At 43.7% G+C, this 20,143-nt stretch overlaps 1 protein-coding gene across 3 annotated transcripts in view; it reads left to right on the top strand.

Moving 5' to 3' along the window:
- Positions 1-20,143, top strand: part of LOC148109129 (uncharacterized) — a 28,039-nt gene that overhangs the window by 3,352 nt on the left and 4,544 nt on the right. Inside the window, exons 3-4 of one of the 3 annotated variants that reach the window (XM_087865847.1) lie at positions 76-170; positions 4,783-6,883. In XM_087865847.1, coding sequence (XP_087721973.1) covers positions 76-90 — 15 coding nt within the window. In that variant the 3' untranslated portion in view covers positions 91-170; positions 4,783-6,883. Of the gene's footprint in view, positions 1-75; positions 171-1,752; positions 2,689-4,782; positions 6,884-20,143 lie in introns of those variants that run through there. The other 2 variants (XM_087865848.1, XM_087865849.1) reach the window with 2 other exon arrangements.

Genomic DNA, 20,143 nt, shown 5'->3' with positions numbered 1-20,143 from the left:
TGGACTTATTTATATAAGATAATAAAATTTCCTTTTTGCTTAAGGATTTGAATCAAGGTTTTCTGATATTTGCAGCTGAAAGTATCCTGATGGAGACATGCAGTAATTTTTCAGAAGAAGATAGAGCCAGGCATTTCTGCAGAGGCAACAACATGAAAAAGGGTTCAGAGGTAAGAAAAGGAGGTTGTTGGGGGCACCTGGGTGGCTCAGTCGGTCGGGCGTCTGCCTTAGGCTCGGGTCATGGTCCCAGGGTTCTGGGGTCCAGTCCCGTGTTGGGCTCCTTGCTTAGCAGGGAGCCTGCTTCTCCCCTGCCTGCCACTCCCCCTGCTTGTGCTCGCTCTCCCCCCCCCCACCTGTCAAGTGAATGAATAAAATCTTGAAAGGAAGGGAGGGAGGGAGGGAGAGAGAGAGAGAGAGAGAGAGAGGGAGAGAAAGAAAGAAAGAAAGAAAGAAAGAAAGAAAGAAAGAAAGAAAGAAAGAAAGAAAGAAAAAGAAAAGAAAGGTTAAGAGAATGGCAGATGGTTTGGTATAATTCTAGATTAGAATCCCTATGGGGAAGGTAAAAGAGATGAGGTCTAAGAGGTAAGTAAGGCCATGTGCGCTAAGCTAAAAAGCTTAGAGTTTATCCTGAGGAAAACAGGGACACATTCTAAACAGGATTATGCCATGATCAAATGTGGATTTAAGAAAGGTCATTCTAGGGGCGCCTGGGTGGCACAGCGGTTGAGCGTCTGCCTTCGGCTCAGGGTGTGATCCCGGCGTTCTGGGATCGAGCCCCACGTCAGGCTCCTCCGCTATGAGCCTGCTTCTTCCTCTCCCACTCCCCCTGCTTGTGTTCCCTCTCTCGCTGGCTGTCTCTATCTCTGTCGAATGAATAAATAAATAAATAAATCTTTAAAAAAAAAAAAAAAAAGGTCATTCTAGGGGCGCCTGGGTGGCTCAGTCATTAAGCGTCTGCCTTTGGCTCAGGGCGTGATCCCAGCATTCTGGGATCGAGCCCCACATCAGGCTCCTCCGCTAGGAGCCTGCTTCTTCCTCTCCCACTCCCCCTGCTTGTGTTCCCTCTCTCACTGGCTGTCTCTATCTGTCGAATAAATAAATAAAATGTTAAAAAAAAAAAAAAAAGAAAGGTCATTCTAGTAGTAGTGAAGGGAGTGACTAGTACAAGTGCAAAACTGGAACAGGGACATTTGGTGGTAGGTGAGAGGTGATGAGGGTCTGTCCTAGGACAGCAGCTCACGCTCAGTCATGGAGAGGACACATTTTAGAAATATTAAGGAGCTGAACTGGCAGTATTTGTTGATCCATTAGATGTGGGAAGTAAAAATAAAGGAAAAGTCAGAATGACTCTTAGGTTTCTGGCTTGAGTACATTAGTGGATGGTAGATGGCTTCCTAAATGCACCATATTTTCTCCCACCTTTGGGTCTTTGTGTATGCCGTTCCCCTACCTAGAACACTCTTTCCTTCAACTATCCCCTACTCCCAAAACATCTCTTCTGAGAACCTTCTGACTAGCTTAGATGGACTAGCTTAGAACTAAATGTTCCTCTTCTGTTTTCCCAAAGTCTCCTATAATTACCCATAGATAAGTTAAGACTCTATGTTGCCCTTAACAGAAAACCTAATTTAAGCTGTCTTCAACAATGAAGGAAATTTATGGACTCACATAGGCAGGATTAGGCTTGGTCTGATTCAGAAGCTCAGAAATGACACCAGGATCCCTTTTCCATTTTTTCTCTCTGCTTTCCAGTCTCTCATCTTCATCCTGAGGTTGACCTCCTCATGATTGCAAAATGGTTGTGGCACTTCTCATCTACATGTCAGCTACCACCTTCTCCACAGAACTAATTTCTGGGACCTCTCTCAAATGACCTTCCCCAAGATTATCAGAAACTGCCTGTAGCCTCCTATAAACCCAAACCAAGTCACAAGATAAGAATACAAAAGCATGAAGAAGTTAGTTTCAAAAAAGAGCTAAAAAGGAATTCTGGGAATGGAACATGATGTAGCAGTGAAAAGGAATTAACTACTTCCATGATCAAGAGCATAAATAAATTTCTCAAACTCAATGTTGAGTGAAATAAAGCAGACATGAAAGAACATATAATTCCATTTATTTATATAAAGTACAAAAACAGTGGGGCCCTGGGTGGCTCAGTTGGTTAAGCGTCCAACTCTTGATTTTGGTCCAGGTCTTGGTCTCAAGGTCATGAGTGCGAGCCTACTTAAAAAAAGAAGAAGAAGAAGAAAAATAAGAAAAATTACCGTATTATTTATCATTCATTATTTGTCCTACTCTCTACATTCTTGCTTTCTTATCTCCACAGCAGAAACTTTTGGATTTGGTTGACATGAAGGTCATTGGTGACCTTGTGGAGAGCTGAGTCAGTGGAATGGTTAATCCTGAGCCAGACGGTCTGGATTTAGGAATGAACAAGACATGAGATGTGGAGGATTAGAGAACAGATTTCTCAAGAATATAAGGAGAAGGAAAGTGATAGGTTAGTGTCTTGAAAGAAAAGCAGATGGAGAGGGAGTTTTCCTCTATGTGGGAAATATGAACATGAACATGTGCTAAGGGTCCAGTGAAAGAGACTGGAGATAAGAAAGAGGGATGCCTGGGTGGCTCAGTTGGTAGAGTGCCCAACTCTTGACCTCAGGTCTTCTTTTTTTTTTTTTTTTTTAAGATTTTTATTTATTTATTTATTTGAAAGAGAGTGAGAGAGAGAGAGAGAGAGCCCAAGCTGGGGGAGAGACAGAAGCAGGCTCCCTGCTGAGTAGGGAGCCTGATGTGGGGCTTGATCCCAGGACCCTGGGATCATGACCCAAGCCAAAGGCAGATGCTTAACCAACTAAGCCACCCAGGAGCCCCAGGAGCCTCTTTAATAAGGCACTAATATAATCCATGATGGTTCTTTTTTTTTTTTTAAGATTTTATTTTTATTTATTTAAGAGATAGAGACAGCCAGAGAGAGAGGGAACACAAGCAGGGGGAGTGGGAAAGGAAGAAGCAGGCTCATAGCGGAGGAGCCCGATGTGGGGCTCGATCCCATAACGCCAGGATCACGCCCTGAGCCGAAGGCAGACACTTAACCGCTGTGCCACCCAGGCGCCCCAATCCATGATGGTTCTAACCTCATGACTTTAAGTATGTCCCAAAGGTGCCATGTACTAATACCATCACATTGGGCATCAGGATTTCAACATACGAATTTTGGGTGAACACAAACATTCAGAATAGCACCTGGTCCTTTTGCTGGGCAAAAAAAAAATGGACCAAAAAAATCAGATGGTCCAGACTTGTCTTCTGACTTCAAGGTTTACAGTCCAGAGGGGCTAATGTAGGAACAGGTAGAATGCAGACTGAGAAGTGCTTACACAGAAGCAGCCTTATGGGATGCAAGGGGGAGAGGCTGAAACTGATGAAGAGCTGGAAAGTGAAAAGGGCCTCTTAGGAAGAAGGAGAGCATGCCCCTCTCTGGACCACTAGGTGGGAGGGACAAGTTCTCAACCCTGCCTCACTGAGCATTTCAGCATCTGGCAGAAGTTTCTAGACTGTGAGAGGAATGTGGTCAGGTCAGAGGGATGAGGAAACACACCCTCTTCCCAAGTGTCTGAGTCTGTCTTGAGGCTATCCTGGTATTTTACTTACGGGCACTTCCTGTTTCCCCTAGATTGGGCTGTCCCAGCAGAAACTAAGAACCATAGACTAAGAACGCAGAAACTAAGAACAAAGTTCAGGTTCCCATAACAGATTCCTATAAGCAAATCTGGGCAATAAAGGGGCCACCCTGGAAGCTCACAGTCTGGAGACAGAGGGAGTAGGCCTATGTACCTGACCTAGATAAAAAGGAACTTGAGGCAAGACAGTGAGGGGACATGCTTATCCATACTCTCTCACCTGGCTCTTAGCAGAGACTCTCACACCCTCTCCAGACTTCTTATCAGTGTCAGTAAGAACCCCAGGAAGCAGAGGAAGACTGTAAATCCAGACTCACCTCCAGGAGTTAATGGCTGAGTGTCTTTCCAACCGGTACAGTGTCCTTCATTCAGCTAGTACTGAAGCCCTACTGTGTAATAGATATTCTGCTAGTGTGCTGAGAATACCTTGAACAAGATCTTGCCTTCAGGAGCTGAGTTTCTAGAAACATTGTAGTAGAGGGCAGCAACACATTTAAGGAAAGCCTGAACTCTTTCCAGTCCATGAATGTCTCTAAAGGGCCGAATCATTTCTAAACCCTGAACAGCTCAGTAACTAGCCCTCAATGCAGGATGTTAACTTTTCTGTAGCAAAGGGATAATACCAAATTTATAAGACCTAATTTTCCCCAAAAAAACAGTGAGAATCCCTGCGTGGGTAGCGACTGGGAATGGCCATAGGCTTGTGCACAGAGGCATTATTGTCTTTCTCAGTCCCTTGGATCCTGTGGTCCAATTCAAGAGCCTACTGAGGGCCAGGACCCATGGGCTGTACTATGGAGTCTGCTTCTTCATCCTTCCAGATCCAAGCTCCAATCCCCTCCTTTCCCCAGCATGCCATTGCACCTGCATATGATTCCACTGTACCATATTTCACTGATTTCAGTGTGGACTATGACTGTGTACTCTTTTTATCCATAGGACTGGGAACCCTCTTCAATGCCAGAGACTGGTTTAGGAAACAAGCCTTAGCTACTATTTTTAATAACAGAACAATAGCTAGTGTTTTTTGGGCTCTTACTATATGCATCAGACACTGTACTGAGTATTTCATAGAGATTATCTCATTTAATCTTCACAGCAACCTTAGGAATAAGGACCCTTTTGCAGTTGAAGAAAGAGGCTAAATGACTTATGGAGGGTCACACAGTAAATGGAACCACAGCTGGCATCTCTGACTCCAAAACCCATGCTTTTTCCAGGACACCAGTTTGCCTCCCCTAGTGGGTTGTTGATCTTTGTAACCTGGTGCCAACAATGATGGTTGGCTCATATTAAAGGCTCAATGAATAAATGTCTGAAAATTGTATTCACATAAGGTCCAAACACTCAAGGGAGTAGTATGGGAAGTAATAGGGAAGATGTGACTTAGAGTCAGGCCTTGGTAGGTCAGTGGTTCTCATGAGTAACACCTATGGGAGGTGTACACCCCTGGGCATTTGTATGGGTACCATCTGCTAGAAATAGAAATGAACTAGGTTGGGCACAGAATTTCCCAACAATTATTCTGTCTTGGAGATTCGTGTGATGCACCAACCTGCCAGACCTGACGTAGCTGTGGAGTTGAGTAACCCACAGTATCAACCATGCACTATAGTATTTCTCTGCTTTGCTGCCCTGGGGCTTTCTCCACACCACAGAGGCCTGCTTGACTATGTGTAGCTGCAACCTGGAAGTATGAGGGAGTTAAAGTCTCCAGGGGAAACCCTCAAAAAGTAGAGAGACAAGGATCTTTAGGTAAATGCTCCAGCCAACACAGTCTCCACTAGGATAATTCTGAGGTGTGGTTTTCAGAGGCTTCCCTAGGCAGATTGGTCCCAGCTGCCCATAGTATTAACTGGTTAATATATTGTTTTTTACCCCCTTTTCTATCTCATTTCCCCCTCCCTTCTTTCTGGTTCTTGAAATCATCTCTCAAATGAATGACCTGTGCCCAGTGCTTATCTCAAGGTCTGACTTTAGAGAGAGCCCAAATAAGACACTTATCTAGTTTTTTATTTTCTTAAAAAAAATAATATACACACATGTATGTATGTATGTATGCATGTTTCCTTTATAAGACTGATACGTTTGGGACACCTGGGTAGCTCAGTCAGTTAAGTGTGCCTTTGGCTCAAGATCTCAGGGTCCTGGGATGTGTCTTGCTCCCTGCTCAGTAGGGAGTCTGCTTCTCCCTCTTTCTTCCTCCCCCCAACCCCCCACTTGCATGTGCACCACTCTTTCTCTCTCAAATTAAAAAAAAAAAAAAAAAGAGTGATACATGTTCATTTTTGCAACTATTGCAAATTTTGAAATATGAAAGAATTGGCCCATTACCTAAAGACAACCGCTGTTATCTTTCAGCATATGATAAATTATTTCTTTTGTGTTTCCGGGTTTTTGTGTGTGTGTGTGCCTGTTTTTAACTGTTACTGTAGTCTAAACTACTAAAATAATTATTCTACTTTTTAAAATATTCTATTCATTAGTTTGTAATTTAATCATAGAAATTCAGTTCTCAGTGATGTCTATGAATAAGGGAAAAATAGATTTAAAAAAAAATGTATGTAGGGGTGCTGGGTGGCTCAGCTGTTCAGCGCCTGCCTTCAGCTCAGGTCATGATCCCTGAGTCTTGGGACTGAGCCCTGTGTCCTGCTCCCTGCTCAGCAGGAGTCTCCTTGTCCCTCTCCCTCCACCTGCTGCTCCCCGTGCTTGTGCTCTCTCTCTGTCAAATAAAATGTGAAAAAAAAAAAATGTATGTGATAGTAGGACTGATGGTATTTGGAAAGTTAGGACATTAACTAGAAAATATTGAAAGCTATTACATTAGAGATGGCATTTTCCCATGAAATTGTATCATTTTGATAGGTAGAAATGGAGGAAAGGAGCATTCCCAAAACATCAATTAGCAAAAGCACGTTGGCAAGAAGAACTAAGGCACACTTAGCAAGTGGGCCACTTTAGCTGCAGAGTAGATTCACATAGAACACTTAGCCAAAAGGCTTGAACTTTGTAGAGACAGTAAACGTGTTCTAAGCAGTAAAAAGGCGTAATTAAAGGAGTTCATCGGGATTAATTGGGTAAGATATAAGACAAAGATGGAGTAATGGTTAGAAATTAGGCATCAAGGGCACCTGGGTGGCTCAGTTGGTTGAGCGGCTGCCTTTGGCTCAGGTTGTGATCCCAGGGTCCTGGGATAGAGCCCCGCATCGGGCTCCATCCCAGGGTCCTGGGATAGAGCCCCGCATCGGGCTCCATCCCAGGGTCCTGGGATAGAGCCCCGCATCGGGCTCCATCCCAGGGTCCTGGGATAGAGCCCCGCATCGGGCTCCATCCCAGGGTCCTGGGATAGAGCCCCGCATCGGGCTCCCTGTTCAGCAGGGGGTCTGCTTCTCTCTCTGCCACCCAGCTCCTGCTCTCTCTCTCACTCTATTTCAAATAAACAAATAAGATCTTAAAAAAAGAAAAGAAAGAAAGAGAAAAGAGATTAGCGTCAGCACCAGGCCAAGGCCTTTGTGGTTAAGAGTATGAATTAGGTACTTCATTACTAGAAAAGTGAAGTACCTCCTAGATGGTGAAAAACTGGTTATGCGGTCAGATGATCCTGTCACCCTGGAAGTCAAAGGGAGGAAGCACTCCTCTGAGTCTGTCAGGATAGCAAACCTTTTTTTTAAATTAATTAATTAATTAGAGAGAGAGAGGGAGAGTGCAGTGTATGAGCAGGGGAGAGGCAGTTGCTTCCGCCCTTGTCTAGGTCACTACCACCTCACCTGTGGTCTCCTCTTAGCGCTTCCTTAGTGGGCCTCACACAGCAGCCAAGGATGTAGGCTAAATGCCAGGGCAACATCTTGCTTGGTCTTTGTAGCCCAGGGCCTTGGCCTCAACGCAACTCAGTTAGAGAATCCTAACTCAGGGGAGCTTACTGGGAATATATATTCAAAAAGGACTGATACATAAATTAGAAAATCAGTATATTCATTCACCTTGGAAAGACTGCATTTCAAGGATTGCTGTGTTCCTGCCTGCCCTCCAGAGAAGACTGTCTTCTTGGCATTAAGGAATATAGGAAGCAAAATATTGCCAAGAACTCGGGAATCAGTTTGATGGTCAATCTGATATATATAGAATATATGGTGTATATTCACTCTGACTGAAGGAAAGCCACATGGACTCCCAAGTTCCTGTTCCCCCCTCAGAGGTGCCCTTGCCAGTTACTCCCTCTCTTCCATAGCAATTTCTAGCTTTTCAATTCCTTTAGTCATTGTCATTAGAATGATGCTAATTAAGTTGGTTCCCTAGGTTCTGTTCTCACAGATTACAGTTTGTTGGAGTTTTAGCAGAAATTTGCTGTCCTGGGGGCATCTGGGTGGCTCAGTCAGTTGAGCAGCTGGCTCGGATCAGGATCTCAGGGTTGTGAGACTGAGCCCCAGGCAATTGAGGCTCTGTGCTCAGCAGGGAGTCTGCTTGATCATTCTGTTTCTTCCTCTCCCTCTCATAAGGTGATAAGAAGTGGTTAGATTGAGGATACATTTTTTTTTAATTAAAGAATATGAAGGAAAGGAATAAAGAATGATCCCTGGGGTTTTGACACGAGCAACCTGGCAAATGTTGGTGTCCTTTACTAAATGCGCAGAACTGGGAATGCAGTACATGAGTGAGAGGGAGAAAATAATGCTTTTTGGACAAGTTGAATCTGAAATGCCTGTAAGACATAAAAGAGGGGAGCCAAGCAGGCTTTTTGAATGCATCAGTCTGGAACCCAGTGGTGAGGTCAGGGCTGTATAAATGATGTCTAAGGTCCTGAAATTGGATGAGCTTAGGCAGTGAGTGAGACAAGAGACATGAGGACCAAGGATTCTGATGTGGAGGGCCCTGTAACATTTAGAAGTCAGGAAAAGAACCCAGAAAAGGAACCAGCCAATAAAATGAAAGAAAAATCAGTAGACTGCAAAATCCCAGAAGTCAAATAAATCTTTTCGAGGAGAGAATGATTAACCAGGACAAAGGCCGCTGAGAGGTCATGTAAGATGAAGACTGAGGCTTGACTATTGGATTTGGCATAATGGCAGCCATTGGTGATCTTGGCACAGAGGCTTCAGTGAAGTAGCATAGACTAAGCATAGAGTGAATTAAGAAAAGAATTGGAGGGGGCACCTGGCTGGCTCAGTCAGAGGAGCATACAACTCTGATTTCAGGGTCGTGAGTTTGAGCCCCAGGCTGGGTGTAGAGATTACTTAAATAAAAAGTGAAAAAAAAAAAAGGCTTAAAAGAATTGGAGGTGAGGAAGTGGACAAAGTGCCTATATGATGAGGGAGCAGAAAGCAATCTGAGGGCAAAGCACAAGCTGATACCCCAAAACTACCCTCCCCCAGGTGGGATATGTGTGACATTCCTCAGGCACTCCTGCCCTAAAACTAAGGGAAGGAAAAAAATAAATGGTTGACTGACAGAGATCTCAGTCCTGCAAGACAGGAGTCTCCATCAGTTTACACAAGTCTTAATGATTTACAAGAAAAAAGCATTCTTACAAGTCTCTGGAAGTTAGGTTGTTGATAGACCCATAGACTCAGTTTCCTGGAGCGCTAACATCACCCTCCCATCCATAGTGATGTGGGAAACAAAGGTAGAAAGAAACGTAGATAAAATTAAATTTCCTTATAACCTGCAGCCCATGACAAATACTTGAGGCAGGCCGAGAGTATACAGTTCCTCCAGGAAACTCCCAACTGTCTTAAGGTTAATGCTTTGCTAGAGGGGGAAAAAAAAACTTAGCTTGACAATAGCAAGGCCTGCAGGGTCCTGAGAATCTTCTTTAGCATATCAAAGTTCTTTTGGACACCTCCCTTTTTCCTTACCTCCCCTAACTCCCTAAGTATATAATGAGTCACCCCTCACAACCCAGGTGCACCACCTTTTCCTGCCCAGGGGTCCTGTCCCTGTCCTTTAATAAAATCACCTCTTTACGCCAAAGACATCTCAAGAATTGTTTCCGGGCCATCGTCTCTGGACCTCACCAAAGTTCAAAAACTACATCATATAGGCAACACTTTCAGGAACTTTGCTGTAGCAAAATGGGACAGTAGTTAGAAGAGTAATGAAGTTAATGGTGGGATTTTTCCCCTGAATTGGGAGATACGCTATTACATTAGGTTATGTGCTGATCCAGCAGAGTGAGGAAAATTAACAATTCAGGAGAAAGAGAAAATAATTGCAGGAGCAATATCTTTGAGTAGACAAGAGAGCGTGGACTCTCATGTGTTAGCTAGGAGAACAGACTAATATTTTAAAAGTAATTGATGCCTTCTGATCTCCAATATCTCATTTAATCCTTCGAGTAATCCAGCACATTGATATTATTCTCAGAGTGAAATAAATCCAGTGTCTGGGAGGTTTAGTGACTTGCTTAAGGTAACATAGTGGTGGAGATGGGATTAAAATTTTTGGCTAATTCCAAGAGAGTGTACGTTTCACTGAGCTCCACAAAGGTCGTTGCATCAATGAATAAGGAGCGCGTGCCGAAGTGTGTACCACTCAAGAAACTGGATAGTAGCTGTAGAGTCCCTAGAATGTCAGGCTGGGGGCTGAAAACCTCACAGCCCAGAACCTCTAGCCTTGAGGTTGTCCAACTGGGTTTTTTGTGAATCCTCTAGGACAGTTATTGTTTAGATACAACGGTGTTTAAATCCTTGCTGTACCCCTTAGTCGCTGTGTGACCTTGGGCAAATTTCCTCATCTGTGAAATAGAGATTTCAATGTCTACCTTGCTGATATGTTTTTGGATTAAATGAAGCAATGGATGCAAAGTGCCTGCTAGTGCATAATAGGAATATAGCAAATGGTAGTGATTATTATGTGTATCCAGAGTAGACCGCTGCAAGGGAGGCTGAAGTAAGAGAACCATCCCCTCCCCACCCAGTAAAGCTGCTGAAACTGCTCCCCAGACCTGAGAGAGACAGCAAGACTCCTGAATGGAGGAGGACTCTGCAGAAAGGTTGTGCTCTATCTTCTCTCACACACACTCACCCACGTGTGCATACACACCTTTATGGAGATTACCAACTGTTGGTGTAGAAGCTATGGTTGTATCAGGGCAGGAATCACAGTCACAAAGATTAACGCTGCAGTGAAGTGGTGGGAAGAAGGCTGCCGCCGATTGTAATCATTGGTCTGGGGCTGGAAAGGGAGGGGAGCGATGTGGGCAGGTCTGGCGAGACTAGGGCGCAGAACCACAGCAGGAAGCTGACACCCTAAATCAAATGGCTGTGCGGATTTCCCCTGTCAACTTCACTTCCCAATTTTACAACCTTCCATTGCGCATGTCACCCACAGAGGCCCTCGGTGCTAAAAGTGGGTAGAAGTGATTGATTTATTCATTCAGTCGACAAATATTTAACAATACCTACTGATGTGGGGAACAAAGGCAGAAGGAAATGTAGATAAAATTAAATTTCCTTTTAACCTGCACCCCATTGACAAATGCTTGAGGCAGGCAGAGTTTGACATTCCTCCAGGAACTCCCAACTGTCTTAATGTTAATACTTTGCTAGAGAGAAAAACAACCTTAGCTTGAGAGCTCAGCCTCCAGGATCCTGTGAGTCTTCTTTAGCATATGAAAATCATTTTGGAAACTTCCTTTGTCTTTACCTATACCAACTGGGGAGTATATAATCAGTTGCTCCTCACAATCCCAGGATAGCTCTTTCTGCCCATGGGTCTGCCCTGTGCTATAATAAAAACACTTTTTTGCACCAAAAATGTCTCAAGATTTCTTTCTTGGCCGTTGGCTCTGAACCCCAACATTTCCATTATCACCTACCATGTGTCAGGAATTTTCTGAAAGGATAAACAGTTGCTGGTCAGGGAAATAAAGGGAGCTAGGCAAGGGCAGTGTAGGCAGAGAAACTAACATGTGCCAAGTTGTGGAGAAATGAAGTAGGATGTTACATTTCAGGAACTATACATGGTTTGATAAGAAGAGGACACAGGGACGCTGGGTGGCTCAGTGGGTTAAGCATCTGCCTTTGGCTCAGGTCGTGATCCTGGGATTGAGTCCCATGTCAGGCTCCTTGCTAAGTGAGGAGCCTTCTCTCTCTGCCTGCTGTCCCCCCTGCTTGTGCTCTCTCACGAGCTCGCTGACAAATAATAAATAAAATCTTAAAAAAAAAAAAAAAACGTGAACTCCTACCTCATACTAGACACAGTGGTAAATTTCAGAAGGTTTAAGGTTTGAATATTAAACAACAAGCAAATAAAATCCTAAAAGAATCTTTTTATAATCTTGGGGGTAGAAAAAGCCTTTCTTAATTTTACAATCAAAGTTAGAAAGTATAAAGGAAAATATTGACCGTTTTTGATGTGGGAAACAAAGGCAGAAGAAAAATTATTTAATTTCCTACTACTTACAGTCCATTGACAAGTCCTTGAAACAGGCAGAGTGACATTCCTCTGAGGACTCAACTGCCTCGATGTAAATACTTTGCTAAGGGCAAAAGGCAACCTTAGCCCAACCCTCCAGGATTCTGTAAGTCTACTTTAATTTTAAAAATTCCTTTGGAGACTTCTTTTATCTCTATCCCCCAAGATACGTATTGGCAATCATTCCTCAAGCATATGACCCACTGATATACATCTGAAGGGTCTCATGACTAAGGTTTTACTAGACGGTAGTAAATGACCCTTTCCCCAACAATAGCTAGCCCCCTCAGGTCCTGGAAACCTTGCTTCCAAATTCCTTAGAGACTTACACTATCCTTAATCCTCTCCCAACTTGAAAGCATATAATGGGCCACTCCTCATGACCCCAGTGCAGCTCTTTCTGCCCATGGATCCTGTCCCTGGGCTTTAATAAAACCACTTTTTGCACCAAAGACATCTCAAGAATTCTTTTTTGGCTGTCGGCTTCAAACCCTAACATCTTTCCTACATCAGTTTTCACTAGATAAAAGTGAGAGTTGTGCAGCAAAACCAACATAAGCAAGATTAGAAGACAAATGACAAAATAGGAAAAGAGTTTGCAATATTTAATGGTCAGAGGATTCAAATATTACTTCGTAAAGAACTGCTATAAAATCAACAAGAAGAAGACAAATTTTTTGAAAAAATAGGCAAAGTTCTTAACAGGTAGTAGTTCTCAATAGAAAAAAGAAAAATGGCTATAAAAAGGTTATTCAAATACACCAACAATGAAAGAAATACAAATCACTCTTCCCATTAGATTGATAAAATTAAAAAGATAAAGCCCCAGTGTTGGGGACAGTAGGAAAAAGGGGATCTATTCATATACTGTTGATGGGAATGCAAAATAGTATAATCTTTCTATAGGGTAATTTGGTAACATATAGTAAAATTTTAAATGTGCGTTGCTTCTGACACAGCAATTTTAAGGAATTTACTCAAGGGAAATAATAGAGTGACAAGGATATTTACTGTGTTTGTTTTCTTTTAAAGATTTTATTTATTTATTTTAAGATTTTATTTAGGTATTTGACAAAGAGAGAGAGTACACACAAGCAGGGGGAGCAGCAGAGGGAGAGGGAGAAGCTGGCTGCCCGCGGACAGCGAGCCAGATGCAGGACTCGATCACATGACTCTGGGATCAAGACCTGAGGGGAAGGCAGATGCTTAACTGACTGAGCCACCCAGGTGCCCTTTACTGTGTTCTTCAAAGGAGAGAAAAATTACCCAAATGTTCTAAGAAGGGAGTTGGCAAAATAAGTTATTGTACGTTCATACAATAAAAATGATGTAGTCATGGGAGAAAGTAGATCTGTAAGTGTTGTAGTGGGAAAATGTCTATGATATGTTAAATGGGGGGAAGAAACCAAAAAAGGTTACCAAAAGCAGGTTTGGCACTAGTTGTATTCAGCTCATTGAGCTCCAAAGATCAAAGTCCAAGGCACCTGGGTGGCTCAGTCCGTGAAGTGTCTGCCTTCAGCTTAGGTCAGGATCCCAGAGTCCTGGGACTGAACCTCACCATGGGCTCTCTGTTCAGCGGGGAGCCTGCTTCTCCCTTTCCCTCTGCCTGCAGCTCCCCCTGCTTGTGCACTTGCGCGTGCTCTCTCTGCCAAATAAATAAATAAAATCTTATTAAAAAAAAACCCCACCAAACCAAAACAAAGATCAAAGTCCTTGGGCTTCAAAAAGCCAGGGTGTCAGTTCTTGCCCCTGGATCAAGGTTGTGCACAATGAGGGAGGAGGCTGGCCCTGAGCCTAGTTTGGGGGTGGGGATTTCTCCAGCTCTCCCGCAGCCACGACAGCCCAAGAGCCAGATCCCCGCACTGGAACCCAGATTTCCTTCTCTGGCCAGAGTGTGGGTGAAGATTAAAGCCCTGGGTACTTACTGGTGCCCTTCCTACTTCATTAGGGTAAGGAGGTGACTTCTCTGAGCTCTGTTAGTGCTACGCTTTGGAAATCTGTTTACCTTTTTCTAGGGAATCCAGCAGATAAGCCTTTACTACAAGGCTGCCCTTTCAGTCATAGACCAGCTATAGCCAGAACACAGGCCTTGGTTGTGTCCTGTTGAGTCCATTTCTGAGGGGCAAGAGGATCATGAGATTTCAGGGTCCCTAGTAATACAATAGTAGGGTTTTTTGTTTTGTTCTTTTTAAGAGTACAAGCAGGGAGAAGAGGCTCAATCCCAGGGCCCTGGGACCATGACCTGAGCTGAAGGCAGATGCCCAATGGACTGAGCCGCTCAGGCGCCCCCGATACTAGGTAGTTGATAAACACTAAGCATCATATAAGCCTGGGCTTCCAGTAAGATTCTAGGAAGCAAAATAGTTTCTTCATTTGGTAAAATACTTTAGGATCTGAACATTGGACAGACAAGCTATTATAACTTAAATGACCAATTAGTAGCTAATTAGAGCTCTGGAACTCCCAGGCTAGGCCTCTCTGGAAACCCTCTTGAGACTGAAGTAGAAAATCCAGTGTGTTAACACTTACTGATCAAAAATATCCTCCAGTGAAAGTCTCCACACTGGCGTTTCCCACCTGAGGTATTAGGGCCCCAATTCTAACACTCTAAACAATGCCTGTCCTTTTTTCCCCCCCTTGGAAAGGAGGAGGACAGAAGTCACAGTGCAGTTCCCAGGCCCAGATTAGTTCCACTACTGTCAGCAGTTCTGGGCCACCATCCATACCAGAGTGGCTCTGGTTGGCTTAGTTTTCAGTGGAGCGGACTCATAATGCTCTCTGCCCTACACCCCTCCCCCCCAGGGAACTCAGAAAGTAATATTAAGTATGTGGGAAGGCTGTTTTTTATTTTATTTTATATTTAATCTTGTCAGCCTGTGGCAGAGAACAGCAGTAACCTCAGTTCTTGAAAGTGGGGAAACTGTGACATTAACTCAGCAAATACCTACTTGTTCAACACTTTCTCTGCTGTTGACATGAATAAGGAACTTGCACATGTATGACAGACATAGGTGAGTGGGGTGATGGCAGCATTCCATCAGCTTTCTGGCTCCATCTTGGTCCCCTTTGCATCTTCATGACACTAAAAAATAAGATCACTAAACGTGTGGCTAGCCACCTGAGAGCAATTCCCTTCTGCGTGCGGCATTCATGCATCTATTCCACATTCACTGAGCGTCAACTGCTTTCAGGCCAAGTGCTGGATTCTGGAGGTGAAGAGGTAAAGATGTGGCCCTGCCCTCAAGGAATGGACAGTCCGATGCAGTGGTTCTCAATCCGTTTGCTCTTATATGCTATGGGGTACTTGCTACCATCATATCTTTGACTTGCTAAGATCATGGTCCATGGCGGGGAAGGTGGGGGCAGGCAGGAAAAAGAAATAATCAATAATTATGAAATGATGTGATAGGTACTATCTGTAATACAAATAAGCACAGAGCACAGGGTATGGTGGAAGGGAGGAAGGGACCTCCTGCGGAAGAGGAAGGAGCACTGAAAATCAGATTAGGAATGGGGGGGTTGTCAGGAAAGGTGTCCCAAAATGGTGACACTTGAACCCAGTTTTGAGAGAGAAGCAAGTGTTAGGCAAATAAGAATCTGTAAAAAAAAAAAAAAAAAAAAAAGGAATGTGTGAATAGGATGTGGGAGATCTGTAACATTATGGTACACCCAGGGATTACACAGTTTTTTTGTTTGTTTTTAAGATTCTATTTATTTATTTGACAGAGAGAAAGCACAAGCAGGGGGAGCGGCAGGCAGAGGGAGAAGCAGGCTGTCCACTGAGCAGGGAGCCTGATGTGGCCCTTGATCCCAGGACCCTGGGATCATGACCTGAGCCGAAGGCAGAAGCTCAATGACTGAGCCACCCCGGCGCCCCTACACACAGTTCTTTACGGTTAGAACAACACGGAGGGAGGAGGGACAAGATGTCAGATGGTGGAGGGTGTGTCAGGATAAGGAACACTATGCTGAACAGTATGCTAAGCTACAGTGCTCTGGGGAGATAATCAGCAAGGGGCTTGGAAATCACTTCACATAAGGAAACAGCTAGGGAAATGGGTCTGTTTAAGTTGAGGAGAAGACTTAGGGGAAATAAGCCTTCTGGTTTATAGCATGTACAGGCTTTTTATTCTGTATTACCTCAGAATTAGAAAAGGCCAACTTTGGGGGCACCTGGGTGGCTCAGTCAGTTAAGTGGACGGATTCTTGATCTCAATTCAGGTCTTGATCTCAGGGTTGTGAGTTCAAGCCCTGGCTTGGCGAACCATACATGAAGAGCTGGTTCTGGGCAGGGTATCAGACTTCTGGTAGCCTCTTTGATGAGGCGCCCAAACTGTTCAACCATATGGGATGGCCCTGCCTCCTATCTCACTCTGGTCTTAGGAGTTCTCAGATTAGGGTCTACTTTCAGCCTGAAGTTCCTCTGGGGGAAGTTAGAAGGAGAGAATGTGCAGATGCTTCTAGTTGCAGAATTATGGCTTACAGAGGGCTGAGGGAACATACATGACTAAGGGTGCCATGAAAGGCAGGATCCCAACTTGTGGTTAGAGGTGTGGTTGAGGCTAGGAATGAATTAGTGGCGCCTGCTTGCCCAAAGGCCTTAAAGCTCTCCTTTTCCGCCTGTATGCTTTCTCAGAGCCTTTTGTCCTTTGTCTCCGTTTCTTTCTCATCTGTCAGTGGCAGAGTGGCCCTCAGAAGAACAAGCCAAAGAGTCATTAGAATGGGTGTGAGACTTTCTAGTCTCAATATCATCAGGCTCCTAATTGCAATGCTTCTGACAGTCAAGGCACTTTTCTGGAAGCTTTAGCTAAGATATCTAGAAGTAAAGTATGACTACATGAAAGAAGTAAATTATTTTTTTTCCTGCTTCCAAGCAGAGAAGACCCTACCAGCCAGGACAAATGGGCCAGAAGGTTAGATAGGCTAGGACTCCTCAAATCATTTATTTGACTTTCTCTAGCTCAACCTGGGAAAATTTTGTCTCCCAGGGCACATTTGGTAATGGGGGGGGGGGGTGCGGTTTGCTACTGGCATCTAGAGGGCAAGATATCGCTAAACATCCCGTTATGCACTGGACAGCCCCCGACCCTCCTAAAAAAGAATTCTCAAACTCAAAATGTTGATAGCACTGATGTGGGAAATAACGGCTAAATGCTTATGTTTATAAGGATTTGGTTTTGGGGTGGGTAAAGAAAAACATTTGAGCAGTAGTCCTTGAAGCATCAAACGGCTAGAGGTAGAAGCCCATTTTAATTGTATAAACATAGGCTGCAAGTCTGTTATTAGTCTCGCTTACTGCAATGCCATGGTGGACCCATGGGCACTTCCTCTTTAATGCTCTGATCTTGACTATACCTGTGCATTCATCCAGTTCTCCTAAAACTGGGGAGATGGAAGATGGAGAAAGGGAAGAAAAATCAACACTTTGACTATTTTTCTAGTTAGGTGTGGGAGGGTGAAAATTGGAGTTTAAAATTGAGTTTAATATCTTAAATATATACAGCAGCTCAGTATAAAACAGGACAATGACAGAAGAAGAATAAATACCAAATCATACTTGATTTTAAAGTTGGAATCTGGGGCGCCTGGGTGGCTCAGTTGGTTGAGCGTCTGCCTTCAGCTCAGGTCATGGTCCCAGGCCTGGGATCGAGCCCTGCATCGGGTTCCCTGCTCAGCGGAGAGTCTGCTAGTCTGCTTCTCCTTCTCCCTCTGCTGCTCCCTGTTTGTACTCTCTCTCTCTCTGTCAAATAAATAAATAAATCTAAAAAAATAAAAATAAAAAATAAAGTTGGAATCTAAAACTATAGGAATTGGGATGTCAGATATTTTTTTAAAGATTTTATTTATTTATTTGAGAGAGAGAGCACACGCAGGGGGAGCAGCAGAGGGAGAGGGAGAAGCAGGCTCCCCTCTGAGCAAAGAACCCGACGTGGGGCTCCTGGGATAATGACCTGAGTCAAAGGCAGATGCTTAACCGACTGAGCCACCCAGGCGCCCCCAATAGTAGGTACTTGATAAACACCAAGTGTCATATAAGCCTGGGCTTCCAGTAAGATCCTAGGAAGCAAAATAGTTTCTTCATTTGGTAAAATATTTTAGGATCTGAACATTGGACAGACAAGCTATTATTACTTAAATGACTGAGCCACCCAGGCACCCCAGGATGTCAGATTTGTAAAAATAAAAACAAAATGAGTAAATGTCAATGTAGTGTCAGAAACAAGTTCAAATAAAGATTAGGTAATAAGCTAATTAAATTCATTAGTTTTTATTTATTTATTAAGAATTTTCATGTACTTATTTAATTTTTTAAAGATTTTATTTTATTTTATTTATTTGACAGAGAGAGAGAGAGACAGTGAGAGAGGGAACACAAGCAGATGGAGTGGGAGAGGGAGAAGCAGGCTTCCCGCTGAACAGGGAGCCTGATGCTGGGCTGGATCCCAGGACCCTGGGATCATGACCTGAGCCGAAGGCAGACGCTTAACAAGTGAGCCACCCAGGTACCCCTAAATTCATTAGTTTTTAAAGAAAAATTTTGGGGGGAGGCAGAGAGAGAGGGAGAAGGAGAAAATCTCAAGCAGACTCCCTGCTGAGCATGGAGCCCGATCTATCTCAAAACCCTGAAATCATGACCTGAGCTGAAAACAAGAGTCACTCAACAACTGAGCCACCCAGGTGCCCCAAATTCATTAGTTGTTTTTTTTTTTTTAAAGATTTTTTATTTATTTATTCGACAGAGATAGAGACAGCCAGCGAGAGAGGGAACACAAGCAGGGGGAGTGGGAGAGGAAGAAGCAGGCTCATAGCAGAAGAGCCTGATGTGGGGCTCGATCCCAGATCGCCAGGATCACACCCTGAGCTGAAGGCAGACGCTTAACCGCTGTGCCACCCAGGCGCCCCTTTTTTTTTTTTTTTTTTTGATGGACTCAAATGATGGGTTGGAGCCAAGCCAACAAATTTTGACACAGATGATGATGATGATGATGATGATGATGATGGTGGTGGTGATAATGGTGGTGATAAGAATGATTACTGTTTAGTACTTACTCTGTAAGAGATAACTCTGTCACACCATTTTCACAAGGAGAAAACTAAGGCTGAGGAGAGTTACATGAGATCTCAGTTATCTGTTTGTGTAACAAACAAAACCGGAACTCTGAGCAAGCCAAGGCAGGGAGACAGTTCTTGTATTCTAAATGAGTAATACCATAGTTCTATGCTGAATTGCTGCCCCCCTTCTAGGGGTCACGGACAGCCCAGAGAGCACCAATATAAGCACCTGGAAGTCAATTATCATAGAAGTGTTCAAGTCAAGGCCCAGGGACTATTAGGCCTACTGAAAAAGAGATTCTGGTAATGGGTAGAAGGTTGGATGTTAAGCTCCATGTTTAGTGCAGGGCACAGAGGGCAGGGCCTAGAATAGTACATGGCACCTGCTGGGAACTTAATTTTAAATTAGTTAACTGTGGTTTTTTCCAACTCTGAAAGTCTAGGGCTCTATATTTTTTGAGGAGATAACAGTTTATAAGTAAATATTAATCATGCAAGTAACCAAAAGTTCTAATATATATCACTTCATGAAAGGTCTGCCATACTGAAAGCATTACTACAAATAGGGTTGCTGTGTTACCGAATTCCAGGGTCCTATTCATGGAGAACATAAAGTGAATATCACCCCCCTAGAGCTGTGTGACACAGAGGCCCTTATTGTAAATAGAAGGCAAGTTTAGTAAAACAAATTGCCACCTTTAGCGAGGGTAGAAGATAAAAACAGTAACGGGCTTTTTCTAGTGTTTCAACATGCTTACGTGGCCACATTCAGAATCCTACATTTTTCTTTTCAAATTCCATCAAGGTCAGTCACTCTAGTTCCCTATCCAATATCCTTCTCCCTTCCTTTCTTCCTAACAGAATCTCAGTTTTATTAGGAGTGGTAACATGCCTAACTAATAGACACATTTCCAGCCTCCTTTATAGCTAGGAACAGCCATGTGACATAGTTCTGGGAAACAGGTACAGTGAGAGTTTCTGGGAGTGCTTTGCTT

This window comes from Ursus americanus, chromosome 12 (genome assembly GCF_024610735.1).
Source record: "Ursus americanus isolate L20-20 chromosome 12, mUrsAme1.1.p, whole genome shotgun sequence".
Classification (NCBI taxonomy): Eukaryota; Metazoa; Chordata; class Mammalia; order Carnivora; family Ursidae; genus Ursus; species Ursus americanus.
This window is presented reverse-complemented; position numbering and strand designations above follow the sequence as displayed.